This window comes from Aotus nancymaae, unplaced genomic scaffold, assembly GCF_030222135.1.
Source record: "Aotus nancymaae isolate 86718 unplaced genomic scaffold, 86718_ANA_hifiasm-v0.15.2.pri h1tg000119l, whole genome shotgun sequence".
NCBI lineage: Eukaryota > Metazoa > Chordata > Mammalia > Primates > Aotidae > Aotus > Aotus nancymaae.
In genome coordinates, this window is record NW_026988534.1 from 462,221 (window position 1) to 488,969 (window position 26,749).

A 26,749-nucleotide genomic window follows, 5' to 3' on the forward strand; every position below is an offset into this window, starting at 1 on the left:
CAACCAACAGAATGGGAAAAAATTTTTGCAATCTACCCATCTGACAAAGGACTTATATCCAAAATCCACAGAGAACTAAAACAGATTTAGAAGTAAAAAACAAACCCATTCAAAAGTGGGCAAAGGATATAAACAAACACTTTTCAAAAGAATACATATATGAGGCCAACAAACACATGAAAAAATGCTCATAATCAATGGTCACTAGAAATGTATTCTAAAAGTGTTTTCTTTACGGATGAAATTCAAAAGGAAGCAGTAGAAGTGCAGATACCAGAAGACGCAAATGAAGAGGGAATTGCACTAAGAAAAAGAACCAAATACTGGCTTTTTTACCGATGTCACCAGAATGCTGAGAAATAGTATATTCAGCATATCACCTTATATTTTTCTCCATGATATTATACAAAAGATGTCAGTTTCTCCAAATTCCTGGTCTGCAAACTACACTTGTGTTCAAAACTTGAAACTGTCAACACATGGCTGTGTTATAATTCCACGACAAAGAGAGGGTATGTGTCTGACAGCAGGTTTTAGTTGCTGCTACTATATTTAAGCTTCAAAACATATCCAGAGGAACTTATCAAGGACTTGAATATAAATCAAGTTTTTCCACAAGCAGATAAGAAAGACAATACTTTTCCTCACACATGATCTTTAGGTTGTGACAACTGTGGAAAAATGTTGGCACGTGTACTCATCAGTCTAGATTATTTTCCCTGACCCCTTGTACATAGCTGCTGTAGTTACCAAAAAGTTAGGTAGGATCTTGGTAGATTTGTTCTTTCATATTTGAACACCAGAAGTATGAATCACATCAATAATAAACCTTACAACTCTAAAATGATTCTTTTGGAAAGGATACCACCAAAAAGCTTTTCAAAGTTACATCCATTTTATTTTTTAGTAATCTTAATTGTTAGAATTGATATTACCTTCTTGAAATTCTCACGTTTTAAATTTCTGCAACACCACTTCCTCTGACTCCTCTCCTACATTTCTCTAGCTACTGCTCATTCTCCCTTACCCACGCCCTTTTCCTTTGGAAAATGTTGCTATGCCTAGGGTCCTGTCACTGGCTTTCTTGTCATTATACAACTTCAGCTCATTGAGATCTATGAGTTTGCTTAATAATTATAACAGGATCATTCGATGTTGGCAACTCCTACCTCAGAATTTCATCTCCAGCTAGAAATACCTATTATCCAATTACCTACAAAAAGTATCCTCTATGATTGTTCCATTAAACTCACATTTGTCTTCCTTCTTCCCTACACTTCTCTATTTACCTGAAATTCCCTGTTCCTCTAGTATAGTATAAATGTTAGTGCACAACTTCAAAACTTATAATCTAAGATTTCTCTCTGCCATCTAACATTTTACTTTCAACAATCACTAAACCATATTAACTCCGCCTCTTTTCTGCCTTGAATTTATATTTTCATTGCCACAACAGAAATGTTTATATTTTCTAGTTAAACATGGCCTCTAAATTGATGTCTTTCACAAGGGAAAAAAACCCCTACCAATTATTAATATTTTCTAAATAAAAACTAAGAAAAAAATGAAAAGAGAATAAGGGCAAGAAAAAAATAGATATTTTAAAGTGAATAAACTGAGCTTCTTATAATTATTTCACCTGGGGTGGGTGAAAATCTCATAGTAGATTAAGACTAGTGCAACGACTGGTGATAAGGAAACTATAGTTTTGACCATGGCCAAAGTTTTCTTTGTCTCCCAGTCTATGTGGTTACCTTTCATCTACCTTCTAAGTGAGGGGTCAGCAAACTACAGGTCATAGGCCAAATCCAGCCTGCCATATGCTTTTGTACATAAACGTTTTTTGGAGCACAGTCTATCTATGCCTGCTTTCACACTTCAGTGGCAGTGTTTAGTAGCTATGACAGAGACTAAACGGCCTAAAATATTACCTATCTGGCCCTTTACAGAAAAAGCTTATCAATCCTTGCTTTATACAATAACCAGAATGCCCTAATCCTCAAATCTTGTGACTTCCCTTCTGAAAAATTTCTAGTGAATCCCTGCAGCAAACATTGCTGGTTCCCTATCAAGTAGTCATTCCTTATTCTTTCTTGCTGGAGAAATGCAAGTTTACCTGGATATTCATTATCCAATATCCCTCCAAGCTCCAAAAAGAGAAATAATTATTCTAAGCGAATCACAGTAATTACATTTGCTTTTCCAGTGCCAGGTTTAGGAATGAGCAGCTGGTGTAATCAAGCCAATAAAATGTCACAGGAAGTCCAATGCAAGTTTCTGACTTTTCTTCCTTTTCTAAAAGGAACACTTGAAAAAAAGTAACCCTTCCAGCCTTTAATACTCTCTTGTGAGAACGTGATGTTTGAAGCTGTTGCTAAGTAGCCAACCATGAAAGGAGATATCAACAAAACACTGCCAACAGCACAGCTGAAAGAGGGACAAGTGAGATAGGATGGTATTGCTGAACCACCAAAACAGCTTTGGCTCCCATTGTTTCAGCTATTGTTAGTTAGATCATCTAATGTTTGCAGTCACAAGCACTCTAAGAATTTTTCCATGGCCTACGGATAAGATCTATTCATTTCAATATGTTTAAAAAGTCTTTCCTAAGCTTAACTTAGCTAGATATTCAAATCAATCCCAACCACTCTCATATTATACTTTTTTTTGCACTAGCAAAACTGTACTAACTGCTCATAAACTCTGTGAAGTTCCCTCAAGCATCTTACCTTTTGCACTTGCTTTTCCTTTTGGGAAATGTGCAATCTTGTTAGCTGTTCCTTCTGCCAAAAATACAATCTTGTTAGATATTCCTTTTGTCAACCATCATTCTTCGGTTTCTTTACCTGGCAAATGTCTACTCACTCTGCATGCTTACCTTAATCCTACCCATGTTTTATTATAATAACATTTTAGCTAATGGTAACAGAGTGTCTTCTTCTAACAAAATTGATGTTATGACAATTAACTAGCAGATGGAACAAATCTCATGGTAACAAAGTATATATATCTCATTTGATTTCCACTTGCGGGGAATTAAGTCAATACTAGCGAGACCTTGTTGGTATAAGAATATGTAACATGACCTGTGCTTCACAATAAGGAATTTATTTTCTGACTTCACATAGTAGGTATCTTTAAAAAATAATATCCTATTGGTATTGGTACAGTTCTTATGGATGTTTCTTCATGGTACCAGAAAAGTCTCATTGAAATTCTGGTTTTGAAGAGAGTTACCTTTTCAGTGACACAAATCACTCTGTCAGAGTTGACCTCTGAACAACAAAGGTTTGAACTGCAGGGGCCAATTATCTGCAGATTTCCTTCTGCCTCTGCCACCTAAGACAGCAAGATCAATCTCCATCTACTTCCCCCTCCTCCTCAGTCTAGCCAACTTGAAGACTCTCAGGATGAAAAGCTTTATGATGATCCACTTTCCACTGAATGAAAATATATTCTTTCTTCATTATGATTTTCTTTATGTTTCTTTTGCTCTAGTTTATTGTATTAACAATACAGCATATAACACATATAACAATAATTAAGATACAACAAATATGTCTTAATTGACTTTATAATCAATAAGGCTTCCAGTCAACGATAAGCCATTAGTAATTAAGTTACGGGGGAGTTTAAAGTTATACACAGATTTCAAAGTGAATAGGTGACTGACACCCCTAAATCCCACACTGCTCAAAGATCAGCTGTAATATGTATTTACTAAATACAAAGCATTTATTTTACAGATTAGAATATCCAATTTTACAAGTCCAATTCATCAAAGTGACTATAAAGAAAACATACTACATACTAACTTAAAAATCTTTTTTCTTATTTACACAAAAATATCATCTAGAATTTTAGAAAATAAGATAATGAATTGTTTTTTCAGATAATATGGCTTGAGATTATAAAATCGCCTACAAGTAACCTTTTAAATAAGTCTGAAATCTAGATTACCAAGAAAGTAATTTAAAAACATACATTCAATTTACACAGTGGTTTTTTTAAACTGCTGTTTTGTGATCACTTCCTTCCTCTTACATTTTTATCTATGATAGGACCATCGAGAGGAATGCACTGTCAGAAGTCTTACCTGGATTGCTATGTTGAAGACTTTTCCATTTCTTGTTTGCTTTATATTCAGAAATTAGTCTGCGAATGCTATGTATAAAAATGTAGTAAATACAATTAGTATTTTAATGCTGATATGAAAAACATTTACCAAATACATTAAATTCTTAGAGTATATCAAACAATATCAGAACTTTATCCCACATACTTTTAGTTTTTAAGCTCTACAAAATTCTTATTAAGTTTCTAATTAACGAAGAAAAAAGTAAAGTACTCATGAAGTGAGGACAGTAAAACTCAGTAAATTAACATGTAAGGTTGACATAATGGAAAACGATCTGACTCGTAAGTCCTAGCTCTGTAACCAACATGTATTTGTTCTTGGACAAGTTCCTTCTCTTAGGCTCAATGTCTTCTTCTAAAGAATGAAGGTTTTGCTACCTTATTCACTAGGTTGTTATAAATGTTTAATAAAATAACATTTTAATGTGCTCAGAGAAATAGTAAAGCAAAGGAATAATTTATTCTTGAACTTTATTGTTGAAATTATTTTGGAATTACAAATGAAACCCAATGTGTAGTTTCCCATATGTCTTAACATTAAAATGTTGTGATCTTCTGAAAATGTTGTTAAGCCTTAATTTTGCTTATTAGTTGTTCTATTATCTGTGGCTTATGATTCAGGACATCTCAATTATTTCATAGTTTGTGTTTGTAACTAAATTTATTAATAAATAGATTGTCTCATTAGAATAGATAACATGACTTTAACTCTGAGCCAGCAGATCTTTGTTAGGATGATGCTTTCTCTCCATGGTCATCTAAAACTGACATGGAAGACAAAAACTCTAATTTTTTCAAGTTTCATGAAGGAAATGTAAGTGAGTATTTTCTCATTTCTGAGATACATACTACCAATATATTCGCACACAACACACCATGGGTTACTCAGCTCCATTCTCATTTCATAAATTACCTTATAACAATGTTTTTGTAATGAAAATGCATAATTTCACTATTGGCTAGCACCTGTTTTGCTCTGACTCACACTGTTTTCTGGGAACTTGCCAGAAAACTAGTCAGATTACCTTTTTTGTAACTGTGTGAAATATGGAATGTTTCACAGATTAGTGTGACATGCTTATGTAGGGGCCATGCTAACTTTCTCTGTATTGTTCCAGATTTAGTATATGTGCTGCTGAAGCAAGCACAAAGCCCTACTTTTATAAATGGGTGCTGATGAATCATGGATGAAGCTTGGCTCTGTTCAGTCCAACTCACCTACCTAAGACTCAAGTCATTCTGATAATGGCTTCCTATGAGGTAGAATTTGAAGATATTTTAAAAACTTGAGGTAGAGAAGCAAGTAGCTTGGGAGATTTTTATTATCGAAAACAGATTCTTTGAGGGGCCAGCCACAAGTTGGTGCCCACTGCTCTGGGAAAGGATAACATGGGACCTTCCGCTATCTAAGAAAAGCTGCTACATAAGATATAAAGGGGCTTGGGGTAAAAATCTGGTAGCAAAGAAGAAAAAACTTTGATATCTTTCTGCAACACTATCTGAACATCTCTAATAGCTTAGAACTATCCCAACTAATATTTGCTGGAAAGAAGACAAACAAGGGACTCAAAGAATAACTTACCATCAATATCTAGGATTCCAGGCTAGGATGTGGGCTCCACATGAGATTTTGAGTATGGGAGGAAGGGTCAATTTGCTCACTATGTGTGTGGGTAAAGCTAGGATGTCTAGAAGCCAGAGCAGGGTACTGGTGCTTTGGAAACAATGGCCGAGCATATAAGCATATTTATGTGAACTACAAGTTGTGACTTGGAAGCCTATGTATAGATTACTATAAAGAATGAGGGATCTAAATCAGAAGGGGCATTCTTGTGGCAAAGGTCAATCTTTACTGGACTGCAGGAGTAGTTTCAATGACAAAAACCAGTTAACAGAATCCATGGGAACAACAGAATAATTAGAATATCCTCCCCTTTCCACTCCTACTGACTTGTAAAACATGATTGTCTTCTTTGAACTTAGGGGACCTCTTAGGTTCTTGAAAAATTCAAGGTAGAGGGTATAGAAGACAGCTCCCAGGAGATAGTCCAACATTTTCTGATAAACTGGACATTTCAAGACTCAAATAACTAATTATAAAAATCAAAGATGTGAAACTATTTTATCCCATGCACAGGGGTTATACTTGGAATGAAATGGAAAACATTAGGATCCTTAAGCATAAAAGTCTTTAAGAGTCTTGAGTTAAGGAATCCTGCACTCATTGCTACTTCTAACTAGTCTAGTCTTATGCTTGATTTCCGGCTGATGAAGTGGACTAACTCACGGCCACTCCAAACCTATCTGAACCAAACTATGAAATCTCACCTGATGGATAAGATGTAATGGTTACAATTATTTTAAGCCTCAATTTACTGTTCAGTGGCCTTTTAAACACTTACTCTTGAAAGTTATAAGCAACAGCATAGTCTTCCGCTGCCCATCCAGATATATCTTGGAAAACGACATCAATATTGTGCTGAAGAAGCTGGTCGACTATACTTGTTGATCCATTACGAGCAGCAAGTATGAGGGCTGTTCTAAAATAACAGAGAGATAATTTCATGTTTAGGAACTTTAGCAAAGTTACATTAAAAACTATATTTATATACTTTACCAATTTAATATCTTGTCTGACCATGTAGAATTAACCAATTATATATACTAATAAACAGAAGCATCATGGGTGCTCAAGGGTTCATGTTTGTAAATTGCAACCAAAGCCAAAAGGAAGGGACAAGAAAGCCTCTTGTCCCACTGGGATATGACACAGAAGAAGTTGCTAAAATAAAGTCCTTTGATGAGCAGGATACTATGCTCAGGTCACTTATCTAAAGTAGCTAAACATTTAAGTGATGAATTATCCATTTCTTCCCTAGTCTGATATATAGTAATTCAAAATCAGCTTGGGGTAAGTAAGAGCTATCTGTAGGTTTAAAACAATAAAAATAATGCTAATAATAGCCACAATAGTTTCAGTTAATACTACTCATAATCATGTGCGAGGCACTAAATTAAATATACACATTACTCATAAACAACCACCATTGAAAGAGATATTATTTTCTCTTTTTCACATAGAAAAACATACTTAGTGATAAGCAATGTTCCCAAGGTCACACATCTAGCAAGTAGAAAAGCGACAAATTAAACCCAGTCTTGGGTGAATCTAAAGCTTATCCTTTTTTTTCCTCATTGTCAGCCACCCATGGCTTGTATTCATGAAAATAAAAGTTTATCCATTTAAAGCTATCTTTTTTCCCTCTGCCCATACTAATTAAAAATAACATAAAAATACGCTAGAAGTAAAAAGAAGAAAAAAACCCAATGAACCCACAGTATCTTGCAACAGCAATTAACAGTCACTCAGGAATAATCTAACATTAAGATTCTTGAGAGAAAGCAAGCTAAAGCGAAGTCATGCAAAAGACAAAATGATTTTCAACTCTAATTTATCTTTAACATAGTATTTTTAAAGGAAAAGTATGTAAGAAGCAGAGGTTAAAACTACTATAAGAGAGTTAAGAAATTTCAATATTGAGTCAAAGTAAACTACAAGTTGAAGTCCACACTTTTAAAACAAATAAAACCAATATGAAATCCCTTTAGTTAATGTAAGATCATATGACTCAAAATATCAGCTCATCTGTCAACAGTCAACATAATAAGAGAAGATGAATCCTACAATACAGACTTTTTATGTTGCCCAGTGTAAATAATTGTTTACCTGATGATTTGTGTTGATATTTCTCTCTCTATATCAATAATAATAAGTTAATCTTATCAATTTAATATTTCTGATGAGTGACTGTTACCACTCTAGAACAACACTCAGGTTTAAAAATGAACAACAAAAAAAACTATCATACCTTTGAAAATTATCTATTGCAGTTAAATCTGGTTTTTTCTTCAACAAAAATGCCACCATTCGCTCTTTTTTCCTATTTATGGCAAGTAAAAGTGACGTAAGTTCACCCTGTAAAGCAGCAAAAACAATTTATAATTCACAAAATTACATATTTCTCAACTGAACTGAAAACCTTATGTAAGATCCTATGAACTTAAATGTCTGAAGTAGAAAGTAAATAAAAAGCAATCACTTCCTTCTCACTCCACTGTGCTTCCCCACATGCTGTTCCTTCCCTCTCAGATACCCCTCCTAGGGTGCCTGGAAGGCACAGTAGCAGACTGGAGCACATATGCCTCACATAAAGGGGTAACCTCTGCACAGCATACTGAACAGTGATATGAGCTCAAGGGAATTCAGATGTGATCCTTTAAGAGAAGCCTGAAATCCAGATCTGTGTATGAGTCATCTGAATTTTACATGCTGACACATCTTATGGAGGTAAACTAAACTAAATCTATGGGGCACATTTAGACTTCAGACCTTGTGTTTTCATCTTTGCTATGAATGTATTTTTAAATAGTTGTATGTAAAGCAAATACTTGCATGTAAAATATTTCCTTTTAGTTTCAGATGTTTTACCAAAAACCTCAAGCCCAAAAATGCAATAAAAATTGCCATTAAGATTCATAATTGCCACTTCAAGAACTTTTCCAGCATTCATTCATTTACATTCTATTTGTATTTAACTTTCCCAACTCATTTAAAAAATAGATAATTAGTTCACAGGACTGCTGTAACTAAGTTACTGAAAGAATACCTATCTGTATTCTTACTAACTTCATGGTTTTCAGTGTTTAAAACTGCCATCCTAACCATGCCAAAACTCTACAAATCTAATTACTTACTGAGATAGTCCATAATACAGCTTCAACTTTTAAAAAAGGTGAAAAATTTGCTACTATTCTAATGGGAGAACCTGCTTATAACAATGATTTCTTGACCTACTCGCCTGAATGACAACTAAGAGACAAAAAACCCTGAAAGGGTCAGCCTCTGCTTATTAAAAACTATCTCAAAGCAATTTCTAAAGACCTTCTGAATGGCGGTGAACATTCAATGGTGTCAAGGAAAAGGTATTATTCCGTAAGCTATTAAGATGTTGCAAATAATATTCGTTTGAACTTCCCACCCACAGAGGTAGAGAAAGATAAAAGTCAAGCTAATATTCAAAGAAGGAATTTAAAGGAAGTATTTATAGTGCCTATGAAACTCCGAACTCTTTAGAAATTTCTTAGGTTTTTGAGATAGGGAAATTTCTATTACACTTATCTGTTCAGTTGGTTCTTACCCAGAAGTGTATCAGAACATCAAGGAATTTTGTGGTTGTAGCCGCTGCTGCTGCTGTTGCTAAAGACAGAGTCTCACTCTATTAACCTGGCTAGACTCCAACTTCTGGGCTTAAGCAATCCTCCCACTTCAGCCTCCCAAGTAGGTGGGACTACAGCCATGCACCACAAGGCCTAGCTTCAAGGAAATATTCTTAAACATCCATTTCCAGGCTTTAATAGATTTACTATATCAAAATCTTCAGGAGAGAGCTGAGACTTGTAGATTTCGTTTTACTGTCCCCAGGTTACAGTGATGCACAATTCTAGCTGAGAACCAGTGCAGTAGACAATCACTTCAGTCTCATCTCTCACCCAAATGACTAATTCCCTTTATCATTTAGGGATTTGGCCAAAAAGAAGAAAGAGTAAGAGACAGAGTCATTCACTATACACACCATTCAATTTTCCTGTCTAGGGTGAAACGGACTAGTAAACTCAAAATCCAACTTGATTTTGCTATTTGTAACTCCTCATCTCCCATCTTCCATCAAGATATTCTAGATTTGAGAGGGCAATTTAGATGCTTATCTAAGTGACTCTTTCGGCCAGAATAGAATAATATCCATTAATTATGTGTTCTTCCCTCTGCTGAACTGCTTCCTACTTCATCAGCACCCATTCATGCCAATCTGGTTTCCTCAGAGTCCTACCAAAATTGATCTTGAGGCAATTTTACAACTCACTCTCCCAAACTAAGACTTATTATTCCCCAAACTGAAGAGAACCTTGTCTAGACACATACACTGGAAACAAACAAAAAAGACAAAACCCTCTTCTCAGTATTTGTCCTCATTGCCTAATGTCCAAATCAGCATGCATATTTCTGATGGCTGTTCTTTACCCTGTCCAACCTTTCCCTCTTGTGCCCTTGACCAAGAGCAATCAATTGCTCTCACATAAATTATTTTTTGGGGGAAAAACTGTCAACAGCAGCAAGGATTATATTGATTGTAAAATACTTTAATTTTCTTTGAGATTTAAGGGCAAATTTTGCTTTTCTGGGTCACCTTATGCTAATCAGAGGGGAAAAAAAACTTGGGTGGAAAAATGTTTTAAAGTATTACCTTTCACAAATTCTGTTTTCACAAATATTTGTAAGTGCATATGCTGCATCCTCTAGTGCTTTAAAAGCTTCCATATTTATAGGAAAATCTTAGATAATTACATTATTTAAAAATATCTTCACTTAGGGAGTACTTGAGCTTCCAAATATAGAAAACTGACCCTTACATACGTCAATGGTAAAACAAATACACTTGAAATACTTTGAAAAGAACACCGGTTGATCTATACCTGGCTTCTTGCTTCGATATCTGCACCATATGCAAGCAGTTTTCCTGCCATTGATATATTCTCATTGTCAATGGCATAGTGCAGGGCAGTGTTGCCGTACATATCTGTAATATTTGGATTGGCGCCATGTTCCAGGAGGATGGATGCACAAACCTCTTTCTGACATTGTACAGCCTGTCAGTATTAGACCAAGAAATAGATTGTAAATTCTAGGAAATTTTCCACCTGATTCAACAACTAGTTATATTCCAATGAGATTAATTCATTTTATTCTGTGATTTTAAATTAAATCCATTCCATGCTGAAAAAGTTGACACCATATACCTTGATCAGAGCTGTCCTGTTTTCACTGTCAGTGAGGTCAAGCTGGCATTTTCTGGCCACCAAGTGAGTTACCACTCCTGGATGGCCATGGGCACATGCCCAATGTAGAGCAGTCCTATTAGAGTGAGAGGACATTTCAGGCAATTGTAGTGCACTATCCCAAAACAAACAATGATACATTTAACTGTAAACATCAAATAGTATGTTATCCCTCTGCCTTAAAAACTAATAGTTACTTTGCTGTGAAGAAAGTTCAATCTTTGTTAGCAATTATTACCCACCACATTAATGAAAGAGCAGGTTGCTTCATAGAAAGGGCTTAGCCTTTGGATTCAGTTCAATTTGGGCTTGATTCCTACTTTAAGCTCTGTCACTCATTCACTGCTAGTGAGCCCTTATGAGCCTCAATTTTCTCATTAGTAAAATACAGATGAGAATAGTAGCTATCTCCCAGTGTGATGCTTACATGAGAATCTATACAAAGCATTTACAACAGTTCTCAGCACAAATAACCGCTCAATAATCGTAAAGCATTACTACTTACAAAACCATTTTAATTAAGTAAAATATTACAATTATACCTACTTTGAAATATGTTTTAAGGATTAGAGGTATCACTGTATTTCAACTAAGAAGCTCATTTTGTCACATTTTAACATTTCTGACTTTGGAATCCTGCTTATAATCCTACCCCCGTCCAGAGACACAGGACCCCTGGCACATATCCCTGTCCACAGACCCTGGACCCCGGCACTTCCCCTGTCCAGAGACCCAGGCCCCCGGCACCTACTCTGTCCAGCGACCCAGGACCACTGGCACCTCCCCCCTGTCCAGACATCCAGGCCCCAGGCACCTATCCCGTACATGCGCCCTGGAGCCCAACACCTACGCCTGTCCAGAGACACAGTACCCCCGACGCCTACCCCTATCCGGAGACCCAGGCACCCTGGCACCTGTCCCTGTCCGGAGGCCCTGGACCACGGCACCTACCCAGGCTCAGCCCCCCGGCATCTATTCCTGTCCAGAGACGCAGACCCCCGGCACCTACCCCTGTCCAGAGACCCAGGACCCCGGCACCTACACCTGTCGAGAGACCCAGGACCCCGGCACCTGCCCCTGTCCAGAGACCCAGGCTCCCTCGCACGTACCCTTGTCCAGAGACACAGGCCCTCTGGCACCTTGCCCTGTCCAGAGGCCCTGGACCCCGGCACCTATCCCTGTCCAGAGACCCAGGCCCTCCGGCACCTGCCCCTGTGAGGAGGCCCTGGACCCCGGAACCTTCCCCTGTCCAGAGACCAAGGCCCCCCGGCACCTGCCCCTGTCCAGAGACCCAGGCCCCCCGGCACCTGCCCCTGTCGAGAGACCCAGGTCCCCTGGCACCTACACCATCCAGAGACCAAAGCCCCCCGGCACCTACCCATGTCCGGAGACCCAGGACCCCCGGCACCAGCCCCTGTCCGGAGGCCCCAGATCCCGGCATCTACCCAGGCTGAGCCCCCCAGCACCTATCCCTGTCCAGAGATGCAGGCCCCCCAGCACCTACCCCTGTCCAGAGACCCAGGACTCCGGCACCTACACCTGTTCAGAGACCCAGGACACCGGCACCTGCCCTTGTCCAGAGACTCAGCCTCCCCCGCACCTGCCCCTGTCCAGAGGCCCTGGACCTCGGCACCTACCCAGGCCCAGTAACCCTGGCACCTACGCCCATCCAGAGACCCAGGACACCCGGCACCTACCCCTGTCCAGAGACCCAGGACCCCCGGTACTTAGCCCTGTTCAGGGGCCCTGGACCCCAGCACCGACCCTTGTCCAGAGATCCAGGCCCCCTGGCATCTACCCTTGTCCAGAGACCCAGGCCCCCCGGCACCTAGCCCTGTCCTGGACCCCGGCACCTACCCCTGTCCAGGGGCCCTGGACCTGGGATCTGCCCCTGACAAGAGACCCAGGCCCCCCGGCACCTACCCCTGTCCAGAGGCCCTGGACTCTGGCACCTACCCCTGTCCAGAGACCCAGGCCCCCCAGCACCTACCCCTGTCCAGAGACCAAGGCCCCCCGGCACCTACAGTAGTCCAGAGACCCAGGCCCAAGGCACCTACATCTGTCCAGAGATATAGGTGCTCCCGCATCTGCCCCTGTCAAGAGACACATGCCCTCGGCACCTGAACATGTTCAGATGCCCTGGACCCTGGCACCTGCCCCTGTCCAGATACCCAGGCACCCTGGTCCCTGCACCTGTCCAGAGACCCAGGCCCCTCGGCACCTACCCCTGTCCAGAGACCTAGGCCCCCCGGCACCTACCCCTGTCCAGACACCCAGCCCCGCCGGCACCTTCCCCTGTCCAGAGACCCAGGACACCGGCACCTACCCCTGTCCAAAGACCCAGGCCCCCGGGCACCTACTCCTGTCAAGAGACCTAGGTGCCCCGCCACCTGCCTCTGTCCAGAGGCCCTGGACCCCAGCACCTACCCAGGCACAATCTCCCCGGGACCTACCCCTGTCCAGAGACCCAGGCCACCCAGCAACTAGCCCTGTCCAGAAACCCTGGACCCCAGTACCTACCCCTGTCCACAGACCCAGGCCCCCCGGCACCTACCCCTGTCCAGAGACACAGGCCCCCGGCACTTACCCCATCCAGAGACCCAGGACCCCTTGTACCTATCCCTGTCCGGAGACCCAGGTCCTAGGCACCTACCCCTGTCCAGAGGCCCTGGACGCCGGCACGTATCACTGTCCAGAAACCCAGGCCCCCCGGCACCTACCCAGGCCCAGGCCCCCGGCACCTAACCTTGTCCAGAGACCCAGGCCCCTCGGCACCTGCCCTTGTCCAGAGGCCCTGGACCCTGGCAACTACCCAGGCCCAGGCCCCCCAGCACCTACCCCTGTCCAGAGACCCAGGACCCCGGCACCTACCCCTGTCCACAGACTCAGGACCCCCGGCACCTAGTCCTGTCCAGAGACCCAGGATCCCTGCACCTACCCCTGTCCACAGACCCAGGCCCCCTGGCACCTACCCCTGTCTAGAGACCCAGGCCCCCCGGCACCTACACCTGTCAAGAGACTCAGGCCCCCCGGCACCTACCCCTGTCCAGAGACCCAGTACACCATCACCTACCCCGTCCAGAGACCCAGGACCCCCGCCACCTACCCCTGTCCAGAGACCCAGTACACCATCACCTACCCCGTCCAGAGACCCAGGACCCCTGGCACCTAACCCTGTCCAGAGACCCAAGCCCCCGGCGGCTACTCTGTCCAGAGGCCCTGGACCCCGGCACCGACCCCCGTCGAGAGACTCAGGCCCCCAGCACGTACCCCCGTTCAGAGGCCCAGGCCCTCGGCACCTGCCCCTTCCAGAGACCCGGGTCCCCCGGCACCTACCCCTGTCCAGAGACCCAGGCCCCCGGCGGCTACTCTGTCCAGAGGCCCTGGACACCGGCACCGACCCCCATCCAGAGACTCAGGCCCCCAGCATCTGCCCCTGTCCAGAGGCCCTGGACCCCGGCACGTACCCAGGCCCAGGCCCCCCAGCACCTACCCCTTTCTAGAGACCCAGGCCCCTCGGCCCCTACCCCTGTCCAAACACCCAGGCCCCCCGGCACCTGCCGCTTTCCAGAGGCCCTAGACCCTGGCACCTACCCCTGTCCAGAGACCCAGGGCCCTGGTACCTACCTTGTCCAGAGATCCAAGACCCCTGGCACCTAACCTTGTCCAGAGACCCAGGCCACCGGCACCTACCCCTGTCCAGAGGCCCTGGACCCCGGCACCTACCCAGGCCCAGGCCCCCAGCACCTACCCTCTCTAGAGACCCAGGCCCCTCGGCCCCTACCCCTGTCCACACACCCAGGCCCCCCGGCACCTGCCGCTTTCCAGAGGCCCTGGACCCCGGCACCTACCCCTGTCCAGAAACCCAGGCCACCTGGCACCTACCCCTGTTCAGAGACCCAGGCCCCCGTCAACTGCCCCTGTCCAAAGACCCAGGCCCCCCGGCACCTGTCCCTGTCCAGAGACCCAGGACTCCCGGCACCTAACCCTGTCCAGAGACCCAGGTCCCCAGCACCTACCCCGTCCAGAGTCTCTGGATACCGGCACTTACCCGCATTCCGAGACCCAAGCCCCCGGCACCTGCTCCTGCCCAGAGAACCAGGCCCCCTGGCAACTGCCCCTGTCCAGAGGCTGTGGACCCCGGCACCTGCCCCTGTCCAGAGGCCCTCAACCCTGCCACCTACCCAGGCCCAGGCCCCCCAGCACCGACCCCTGTCCAGAGACCCACGGGCCCCGGCACCTACTCCTGTCCAGAGACTCAGGCCCCCCGGAACCTACCCCTGTCCAGAGACCCAAGCCCCCGGCACCTACACTTTCCAGAGACCCATGACCCCGGCTCCTACCGCTGTCCAGAGTCTCAGGCCCCTGGCACCTACCACTGTTCAGAGGCTCTGGACCCCGGCACCTAGCAACGTTCAGAGACCCAGGCCCCCGGCATATGCCCATGTCCAGAGATCCAGGCCCCCAGGCACCTGCCTCTGTCCAGACGCCCTGAACCCCGGTACGTACCCAGGCCCAGGCCTCCCGGCACCTACTCCCATCCAGAGACCCAGGAACCCTATCACCTACGCCTGTCCAGAGACCCAGGCCCCTGGCACCTACCCTGTCCAGAGACACTGGACTCCAGCACCCACCCCTGTCCAGAGACCCAGGCCCCTCGGCTCCTACCCTTGTTCAGAGACCCAGGCCTCCCAGCACCTGCCCCTGTCGAGAGGCCCTGGACCCTAACACCTACACAGCCACAGGCCCCCCGGCACCTACCCCTGTCCAGAGACCCAGTACACCGTCACCTACCCCGTCCAGAGACCCAGGACCCCTGGCACCTAACCCTGTCCAGAGACCCAGGCCCCTGGCGGCTACTCTGTCCAGAGGCCCTGGACCCCGGCACTGACCCCCGTCCAGAGACTCAGGCCCCCAGCACCCACCCCCGTTCAGAGACCCAGGACCTCGGCACCTGCCCCTTCCAGAGACCCAGTCCCCCCGCACCTACCCCTGTCCAGAGACCCAGGCCCCTGTCACCTACCTCTATCCTGAGATCCAAGCCCCCCGGCACCTGCCCCTGGCCAGAGACCCAGACCCCCCGCACCTATCCCTGTCCAGAGACCCAGGCCCCCGGCACCTTGCCCTGTACAGAGGCCCTGGATCCCGGCACCCACCCAGGCCCAGGCCTGGATAAATTGCAAAAATTTTCTCCCATTTTGTAGGCTACCTGTTCACTTTGATGATAATGTTTTGTGAAAAGTTAGCAAAATAGATAGATAGATCCCGAACAAAACTAATGAAGAAAAAAGAATCAAATAGACACACAAAAATGATAAAAGATGTATCACCACTGATCCCACAGAAATACAATTACCATCAGAGGATACTACAAACACCTCTACACAAATAAACCAGCAAATCTAGAAGAAATGGATAAATTCCTGGACACATACACCCTCCCAAGACTAAACCAGGAAGACATCGAATCCCTAAATAGACCAATAAGAACTTCTGAAATTGAGGCAGTAATGAATAGCCCACTAACCAAAAAAAGCCCAGGACCAGATGGATTCACAGCCAAATTCTACCAGAGGTACAAAGAAGAGCTGGTACCATCCCTTCTAAACTATTCCAAACAATAGAAAAAGAGGAACTCCTCCCTAACTCGTTTTATGAGGCCAGCATCATCCTGATTTTAAAACCTGGCAGAGAGACAACAAAAAATGAAAGTTTCAGGCCGATATTGCTGATGAACATTGATTTGAAAATCCTCAATAAAATACTGGCAAACCGAATCCAGCAGCACATCAAAAAGCTTATCCATTACAATCAAGTGGGCTTCATCTCTGGGATGCAAGGCTGGTTCAACACATGCAAATCAATAAACGTAATCCGTCACATAAACAGAACCAATGACCAAAAAAAAAAAAAACAACAACACCACATGATTATCTCAATAGATGCAGAAAAGGTCTTTGATAAAATTCAACACCCTTTCATGCTAAAAACTCTCAATAAACTAGGTGTTGACAGAACTATCTCTAAATAGTAACAGCTATTAATGACAAACCCACAGCCAGTACCATAATGAATGGGCAAAAGCTGGAATCATTCCCTTTAAATCCAGCACAAGACAAGGATGCCGGCTTTCACCACTCCTATTCAACATAGTACTGGAAGTTCTGGCCAGAGAAATCAAGCAAAAAAAAGAAACAAAGTGTATTCAAACAGGAAGAGAGGACATCAAATTGTCTCTGTTTGCAGACAACATGAGTGTATATTTACAAAACCCCATCATCTCAGGCAAGCAGAGAGCCAAACCTTGAGTGAACTCCCATTCACAATTGTTACAAAGAAAATAAAATACCTAGGAATGCAACTTACAAGGGAAGTGAAGGACCTCTTCAAGGAGAACTACAAACCACCGCTCAAAGAAATAAGAGAGGACACAAACAAATGGAAAAACATTCCATGCTCCTGGGTAGAAAGAATCATTATCGTGAAAATGGCCATACTGCCCAAAGTGATTTATAAATTCAGTGCTATTCCCCTCAAGCTACCACTGATTTTCTTCACAAAACCAGAAACAACTACTTTAAATTTCATATGAAACCAAAAAAGAGCCCGGATAGCCAAGACAATCCTAAGTCAAAAGAACAAAGCTGGAGGGATCACACTACCTGACTTCAGACTGTTCTAAAGAGATACAGTAACCAAAACAGCATGGTTAGTTCACTGGTAGGAACTAAACATGTAGACCAAAGGAACAGAAGAGAGACCTCAGAAATAACACCACGCGTCCACAACCATCTGATCTTCCACAAACCTGTCAAAAACAAGCAATGGGGAAAGGGTTCCCAATTTAATAAATGGTGCTGGGAAAACTGGCTAGCCATATGCAGAAAACAGAAACTAGACCCATTCCTTACATCTTATACAAAAATTAAGATGGATTAAAGACTCAAACATAAAAACTAAAACTATAAACACTCTAGAAGAAAACCTAAGCAATCTCATCCAGGACATAGACAAGGGCAAAGACTTCATGACTAAAAGAGCAAAAGCCATTGCAACAAAAGCCAAAATTGATAAATGGGATCTAACGATCACCCAGTCTCTGCCCCTGTCCAGAGACCCAAACCCTCGGCACCAGCACCTGTCGAGAGGCCCAGGACCCCCGGCACCTACCCAGTCCCAGGCCCTCCGGCACCTACCTCTGTCCAGAGACCCAGGTCCCCAGCACCTACCCTGTCCAGTGGCCCTGGACCCCGGCACCTACCCCAGCCAGAGACCCAGGCCTCCTGGCACCTACCCCCGTTCAGAGTCCCAGGCCCCCGGCACCTGCCCCTGTCCAGAGACCCAGCCCCTGGCACCTACCCCTGTCCAGAGACCCCGGTCCCCAGCACCTGTCCGTGTCCAGGACCCAGCCCCCTGCACCTACACCTGTCCAGAGGCCCTGAACCCTGGCACCTACCCAGGCCCAGGCCCCCCGGCACCTAACCCCATCCAGAGACCCAGGACTCCTGGCACCTACCCCTGTCCGGAGATCCAGGCCCCCCGGCACCTATCCTCCTTCAGAAACCCAGGCCCTCGGCACCTGCCCCTCCCGGAGACCCAGGTCCCCCGGCACCTACCCTTGTCCAGAGACCAAAGCCCCCGGCACCTACCTCTCTGCAGAGACCCAGGCCCCTACGCACCTGACCCTGTCCACAGTCCCAGGCCCCCGGCACCTGCCGCTATCTAGAGACCCAGGCCCCCCGGCACCTCCCCCTGTCCAGAGACACAGGCTCCCCGGGACCTGCCCCTGTCCAGAGACCCAGGAGCCCCGGCACCTGTCCCTGTCCAGAGACCCAGGGCCCCTGGCACCTAACCCTGTCCAGAGGCCCTGGACTACGGCATCTCCCCAGGCCCAGGCCCAGGCCCCCCGGCACCTACCCTGTCCAGAGACCCAGGCCCCCGGCACCTACCCCTGTCCAGAGGCTCTGCATCCCGGCTCCTACTGCCGTTCATAGACCCAGGCCCCCAGCACATGGCCATGTCCAGAGATCCAGGTCCCCAGGCACCTGCCCCTGTCCAGACGCCCTGGACCCAGGCCCCTACCCAGACGCCCTGGACCCAGGCCCCTACCCAGGCCAACGCCCTCAGGCACCTACCCTCTTCCAGAGACCCAGGACCACTGGCACCTATGCCTGCCCAGAGACCCAGGCCCCCGTCACCTACCCTGTCCAGAGGCCCTGGACCCCAGCACCTACCCCTGTCCAGAGACCCAGGCCCCCCGGCACCTACCCCTGTCCAGAGACCCAGGCCCCCCGGCACCTACCCCTATGCAGAGACCCAGGCCTTCCAGCACCTGCCCCTGTCCAGAGTCTCTGGACCACAGCAAATACCCAGGCCCAGGGCCCCCGGTGCATAGCCCTATCCAGAGGCCCTGGACCCCGGCACCTACCCCTGTCCAGAGACCCAGGCCCCCCGGCACCTACCCCTGTCAAGAGACACAGGCGCCCCCGCATCTGCCTCTTTCAATAGACCCAAGCCCCCCGGCACCTGCCTCTGTCCAGAAGCCCTGGACCCTGGCACGTGCCTGTGTCCATAGACACAAGCCCCCCGGCACCTAACCCTTTCCAGAGACCCAGGCTCCCCGGCATCTAGCCTGTCCAGAGACCCAGGCCCCCCGGCACCTACCCCTGTCCACAGACCTAGGCCCCCGGCTCCTATCCTGTCCAGAGATCCAGGACCCGGGCACCTACCCCGTCCAGAGGCCCTGGACACTGGCACTTACCCCCATTCCGAGACCCAACCCCCGGCACCTGCCCCGTCCAGAGACCCAGGCCCCCCGGCCACTGCCCCTGGCCAGAGGCCGTGGAACCCGGCACCTGCCCCTGTCCAGAGGCCCTGGACCCTGTCATCTACCCAGGCCCAGGCCCCCCAGCACTGACCCCTGTCCAGAGACCCACGGGCCCCGGCACCTACTCATGTCCAGAGACGCAGGCCCCCTGGCACCTACCCCTGTCCAGAGACCCAAGTCCCCCGGCACCTACCCTTTCCAGAGACCCAGGACTCCGGCATCTACTGCTGTCCAGAGACTCAGGCCCCTGGCACCTACCCCTGTTCAGAGGGTCTGGACCCCGGCACCTACCAACGTTCAGAGACCCAGGCCCACGGCATATGCCCATGTCCAGAGGTCCAGGCCCGCAGGCACCTGCCTCTGTCCAGACGCCCTGAACCCCGGTACGTACCCAGGCCCAGGCCTCCCAGCACCTACCACCATCCAGAGACCCAGGACCCCTGGCACCTACGCCTGTCCAGAGACCCAGGCCCCCGGCACCTACCCTATCCAGAGACACTGGACCCCAGCACCCACCCCTGTCTAGAGACCCAGGCCCCCGGCACCTATCCCTGTCCAGAGACACAAGCCTCCCAGCACCTGCCCCTGTCAAGAGGCCCTGGACCCTAGCACCTACCTAGGCCCAGGGCCCCAGCACCTACACCTGTCCAGAGACCCAGGGCCCCCGGCACCCAGCCCTGTCCAGAGGCCCTGGACCCCGGCACCTACCCTTGTCCAGAGACCCATGCCCTGCGGCACCTACCCCTGTCCAGAGACCCAGGCCCCCGGCACCTACCCCTGTCCAGAGACTCAGGACCCCGGCACCTACACCTGTCCAGAGACCCACGCCCCCGGCAGCTACCCCAGTCCAAAGTCCCAGGCCCCCCGGCACCTACTCCTGTCCAGAGACCCAGGCCCTCGGCACCAGTCCGTGTCCAGAGTCCCAGGTCCCCCTGCACCTACCCCTGTCCAGAGGCCCTTGACCCTGTCATCTACCCAGGCCCAGGCCCCCCAGCACTGACCCCTGTCCAGAGACCCACGGGCCCCGGCACCTACCACTGTCCAGAGACGCAGGCCCCCTGGCACCTACCCCTGTCCAGAGACCCAAGTCCCCGGCACCTACACTTTCCAGAGACCCAGGACTCCGGCATCTACTGCTGTCCAGAGACTCAGGCCCCTGGCACCTACCCCTGTTCAGAGGGTCTGGACCCCGGCACCTACCAACGTTCAGAGACTCAGGCCCACGGCATATGCCCATGTCCAGAGGTCCAGGCCCCCAGGCACCTGCCTCTGTCCAGACGCCCTGAACCCCGGTACGTACCCAGGCCCAGGCCTCCCAGCACCTACCCCCATCCAGAGACCCAGGACCCCTGGCACCTACGCCTGTCCAGAGACCCAGGCCCCCGGCACCTACCCTATCCAGAGACACTGGACCCCAGCACCCACCCCTGTCTAGAGACCCAGGCCCCCGGCACCTATCCCTGTCCAGAGACGCAAGCCTCCCAGCACCTGCCCCTGTCAAGAGGCCCTGGACCCTAGCACCTACCTAGGCCCAGGGCCCCAGCACCTACACCTGTCCAGAGACCCAGGGCCCCCGGCACTCAGCCCTGTCCAGAGGCCCTGGACCCCGGCACCTACCCTTGTCCAGAGACCCATGCCCTGCGGCACCTACCCCTGTCCAGAGACCCAGGCCCCCGGCACCGACCCCTGTCCAGAGACTCAGGACCCCGGTACCTACACCTGTCCAGAGACCCACGCCCCCGGCAGCTACCCCAGTCCAAAGTCCCAGGCCCCCCGGCACCTACTCCTGTCCAGAGACCCAGGCCCTCGGCACCAGTCCGTGTCCAGAGTCCCAGGTCCCCCTGCACCTACCCCTGTCCAGAGGCCCTTGACCCTGGCACCTACCCAGGCCCAGGCCCCCCGGCACCTACCCCCATCCAGAGACCCAGGACCCCTGGCACCTAACCCTGTCCAGAGACCCAGGCCTCCGGCACCTACCTTGTCCAGAGGATCTGGACTCCGGCACCTACCCCTGTCCGGAGACCCAGGCACCCCGGCACCTATCCCCCTTCAGACACCCAGGCCCCCAGCACCCGCCCCTCCCGGAGACCCAGGTCCCCTGGCATCTACCTCTGTCCAGAGACCAAGGCCCCGCGGCACCTGCCACTGACCAGAGGCCCTGGATCCCGGCACCTACCCAGGTCCAGGCCCCCAGCACCTACCCCTGTCCAGAGACCCAGGCCCCCCGGAACCAACCCCTGTCCAGAGAGCCAGGCCCCCGGCACGTACCCCTGTCCAGAGACACAGGCCTCCCGGCACCTACCCTTGTCCAGAGACCCAGGCCCCCGGCACCTGCCCCTGTCCAGAGTCCCAGGACCCCTTACCTACCCCCGTCCAGAGACCCAGGTTCCCCAACACCTATCCCTGTAGAGAGGCCCAGGTCCCTCAACACCTACCCTTGTCCAGAACCCGACACCTACCCCTGTCCAGAGACTGAGGCCCCCGCGGCACCTACCCCTGTCCAGAGACCCAGGACTCCTGGCACCTACCCCTTTCCAGACACCCAGGCCCCCGGTACCTACCCCTGACTAGAGGCCCTGGACCCTGGCATCTATCCCTGTCCAGAAACACAGGCTCCCCGGAACCTACCCCTGTCCATAGACCCAGGCCCCCTGCACCTACCCCTGTCCAGAGACCCAGGCCACCCGGCACCTACCCCTGTCCAGAGACTCAGGCCCCACGGCACCTACCCCTGTCCAGAGACCCAGGTCCCCGGCACCTACCCCTTCCACAGACCCAGGAGCCCTGGCACCTACCCCTGTCCAGAGACCCAGGCCCCCAGTACCTACACCGTCCAGATGCACTGGACCCCCGCACTTACCACTATCCAGAGACCCAGGGCCCCCGGCACCTACCCCTGTCCAGAGAACCAGGCCCACCGGCACCTACCCCTCTCCAGAGACCTAAGCCCCCCCCGGCACCTACCCCTGACCAGAGACCCAGGGATCTGGCACCTACCCCTGTCCAGAGACCCAGGCTCCCCGGCATCTACCCCTGTCTAGAGACCCAGGACCCCAGCACCTACGCCTGTCCAGAGACTCAGGATCCCTGGCACCTACCCCTGTCAAGAGACCCAAGCCCCGGCACCTGCCCCTGTCCAGAGACGCAGGCTCCCTGGCACCTGCCGCTGTCCAGAGGCCGTGGACCCCGGCACCTGGCCCTGTCCAGAGACCTAGGCCCCCGGTCCCTGCACCTGTCCAGAGACCCAGGCCCCTCGGCACCTACCCCTGTCCAGACACCCAGCCCCGCAGGCACCTTCCCCTGTCCAGAGACCCAGGCCCCCGGCACCTACCCCTGTGTAGAGACCCAGGCCCCACAGAACCTACCCCTGTCCAGAGACCCAGGCCCCTGGCACCTGCCCCTCTCCAGAGACCTAAACGCCCGGCACGTGCCCCTGTTCAGAGGCCCTGGACCCCGGCACCTACCCAGGCCCAGGCCCCTCGGCACCTGACGCTGTCCAGGGACCCAAACCCCCGGCACCTGCCTCTGTCCAGAGGCCCAGGACCCCGCACCAACCCCTGTCCAGAGACCAGGGTCACCCAACACCTATCCCTGTCCAGAGACCGAGGTCCCCCAACACCTACCCCTGTCCAGCACCCCGCATCTACCCCTCTCCAGAGACCCAGGCCCCCAGGCACCTACACGTGTCCAGAGACCCAGGCCCCCCGGCACCTACCCGTCCAGAGACCCAGCCCCCGGCACCTACCCTTTCCAGAGATCCAGGACCCCGGCACCTACCCCTGTCCAGAGTCCCTGGACCCCGGCAGCTAACCCCGTTCAGAGACCCAGGCCCCCGACAGCTGCCCCTGTCCAGACACCCTGGACCCCGGCAATTACCCAGGCCGAGGCCCCCTGGCACCTACCCCATCCAGAGACCCAGAACCCCTGGCACCTACACCTGTCCAGACACCCAGAACCCTGGCACCTACCCCTGTCCAGAGGCCATAGACCCCGGCACCTATCCCTGTCCAGAGACCCAGGCCCCCCGGCACCTACCCGTCCAGAGACTCAGCCCCCGGCACCTACCCTTTCCAGAGACCCAGGACCCCGGCACCTACCCCTGTCCAGAGTCCCTGGACCCCGGCAGCTAACCCCGTTCAGAGACCCAGGCCCCCGACAGCTGCCCCTGTCCAGACACCCTGGACCCCGGCAATTACCCAGGCCGAGGCCCCCTGGCACCTACCCCATCCAGAGACCCAGGACCCCTGGCACCTACACCTGTCCAGACACCCAGGACCCTGGCACCTACCCCTGTCCAGAGGCCATAGACCCCGGCACCTATCCCTGTCCAGAGACCCAGGCACCCTGGCACCTACCCCCATTCAGAGACCCAGGCCTTCAGCACCTGCCCCTGTCCAGAGACCCAGGCCCCCGGCACCTGCCACTGTCCAGAGACCCTGGACCCCGGCACCTACCCAGGTCCAGGCCCCCCGGAACCTACCCCTGTCCAGAGACCCAAGTCCCCGGCACCTACCCTTTCCAGAGACCCAGGACTCCGGCATCTACTGCTGTCCAGAGACTCAGGCCCCTGGCACCTACCCCTGTTCAGAGGGTCTGGACCCCGGCACCTACCAATGTTCAGAGACCCAGGCCCACGGCATATGCCCATGTCCAGAGGTCCAGGCCCCCAGGCACCTGCCTCTGTCCAGACGCCCTGAACCCCGGTACGTACCCAGGCCCAGGCCTCCCAGCACCTACCCCCATCCAGAGACCCAGGACCCCTGGCACCTACCCCTGTCCAGAGACCCAGGCGCCCCCGCATTTGCCCCTGTCAAGAGACCCAGGCCCCCCGGCACCTGCCCCTGTGAAGAGACCCAGGATCCCCGGCAACTACCCCGTCCAGAGGCCCTTGACCCCGGCACCTGCCCCTGTCCAGAGACCCAGGCCCCTCAGCACCTGCCTCTGTCCAGAGGCCCTGGACCCCACCACCTCCCCAGGCCCAGGCACCTCGGCACCGACCCCTGTCCAGAGACCCAGGCGCCCCGGCACGTACCCCTGTCCAGAGACCCAGGCCCCGGGCACCTACCCTGTCCAGAGACTCAGGACACCGGCACCTACCGCTGTCCAGAGACCCAGGACGCCGGCACCTACCCCTGTTTACAGGCTCTATACCCGGGCACCTACCAACGTTCAGAGACCCAGGCCCCCGGCACATGGCCATGTGAACAGGTCCAGGCCCCTAGGCACCTGCCTCTGTCCAGATGCCCTGGACCCGGCACCTACCCAGGCCCAGGCTCCGCGGCACCTACCCCTGTTCAGAGACCCAGGACCCCTGGCACCTACACCGGTCCAGAGACCGAGACAACCGGCACCAACCCTGTCCCGAGACACTGGACCCCAGCACCTACCCCTATCCAGAGACCCAGGCCCCCCGGCACCTATCCCTGTCCAGAGACCCAGGCCTCCCGGGACCTGCCCCTGTCGAGAGGCCCTGGACCCTAGGACGTACCCAGGCACAGGCCCCCCGGCACCTACCTCTGTGCAGAGATCCAGAGCCCCAGGCACCTAGCCCTGTCCAGAGGCCCTGGACGCCGGTACCTACGCCTGTCCAGAGAGTCAGGACCCCCAGCACCTACACCTGTCCAGAGACCAAGGCCTCCCAGCACCTACAGCGGTCCAGAGACCCGGGCCCAAGGAACCTACAACTGTCCAGAGACCCAGGCCCCCGGCACCTAGCCTGTCCAGAGGCCCTGGACCCCAGCATCCACCCCCGTTCAGACCCAGGCCCCTGGCACCTGCCCCTGTCCAGAGACCTAGGCCCCCCGGCACCTACCCCTGTCCAGACATCCAGCCCCCCCAGCACCTACCCCTGTCCGGAGACCCAGGCCCCTGGCACCTGCCCCTCTCCAGAGACCTAAACCCCCGGCACCTCTCCCTGATCAGAGGCCCTGGACCCCGGCACCTACCCAGGCCCAGGCCCCTCGGCACCTGTCCCTGTCCAGGGACCCAAACCCCCGGCACCTGCCTCTGTCCAGAGGCCCAGGACCCCGCACCTACCCCTGTCCAGAGACCAGGGTCCCCCAAAACCTACCCCTGTCCAGCACCCCGCACCTACCCCTCTCCAGAGACCCAGGCCCCCAGGCACCTACCCCTGTCCAGAGACCCAGGCCCTCCGGCACCTACCCCTGTCCAGAGACCCAGCCCCCGGCACCTACCCTTTCCAGAGACCCAGGACACCGGCGCCTACTGCTGTCCAGAGACCCAGGTCCCCGGCACCTACCCCTGTCCAGAGTCCCTGGACCCCGGCAGCTACCCCCGTTCAGAGACCCAGGCCCCCGACAGCTGCCCCTGTCCAGACACCCTGGACCCCGGCAATTACACAGGCCGAGGCCCCCCGGCACCTACCTCGTCCAGAGACCCAGGACCCCTGGCACCTACACCTGTCCAGACACCCAGGCCCATGGCACCTACCCCTGTCCAGAGGCCATGGACCCCAGCGCCTATCCCTGTCCAGAGACCCAGGCACCCTGGCACCTACCCCCGTTCAGAGATCCAGGCCTCCGGCACCTGCCCCTGTCCAGAGACCCAGGCCCCCGGCACCGGCCCCTGTCCAGAGACCATGGACCCTGGCACCTACCCAGGCCCAAGCCCCCCGGCACCTACCCCCGTTCAGAGACCCAGGACCCCAGGCACCTACACCTGTCCAGAGACGCAGGTCTCCCGGCACCTGCCCCTGTCGAGAGGCCCTGGACCCTAGCACCTACCCAGGCACAGGTCCCCCGGCATCTACCTCTGTCCAGAGATCCAGGACCCCAGGCACCTAGCCCTGTCCAGAGGCCCTGGATGCCGGCACCTACCCCTGTCCAGAGACCCAGGCCCCCCGGCACCTACCCCTGCCCAGAGACCAAGGCC

The 26,749-nt window shown here is 51.4% G+C and overlaps 1 protein-coding gene and 1 non-coding gene across 2 annotated transcripts in view; both read right to left on the bottom strand.

Annotated features, from left to right (window-relative positions):
* LOC105730961 (ankyrin repeat domain-containing protein 62) overlaps positions 1-26,749 on the bottom strand; it is an 81,089-nt gene that overhangs the window by 30,491 nt on the left and 23,849 nt on the right. The window contains exons 3-7 of the mRNA XM_064371099.1: positions 10,993-11,107; positions 10,669-10,842; positions 8,007-8,113; positions 6,540-6,677; positions 4,097-4,164 (exon numbers count right to left, since the gene is read on the bottom strand). Coding sequence (XP_064227169.1) covers positions 4,097-4,164; positions 6,540-6,677; positions 8,007-8,113; positions 10,669-10,842; positions 10,993-11,107 — 602 coding nt within the window. The remainder of the gene's footprint in view (positions 1-4,096; positions 4,165-6,539; positions 6,678-8,006; positions 8,114-10,668; positions 10,843-10,992; positions 11,108-26,749) is intronic.
* Positions 5,179-5,285, bottom strand: LOC135272642 (U6 spliceosomal RNA). The gene has a single exon (XR_010340648.1). It is a non-coding gene; the product is annotated as a U6 spliceosomal RNA (small nuclear RNA).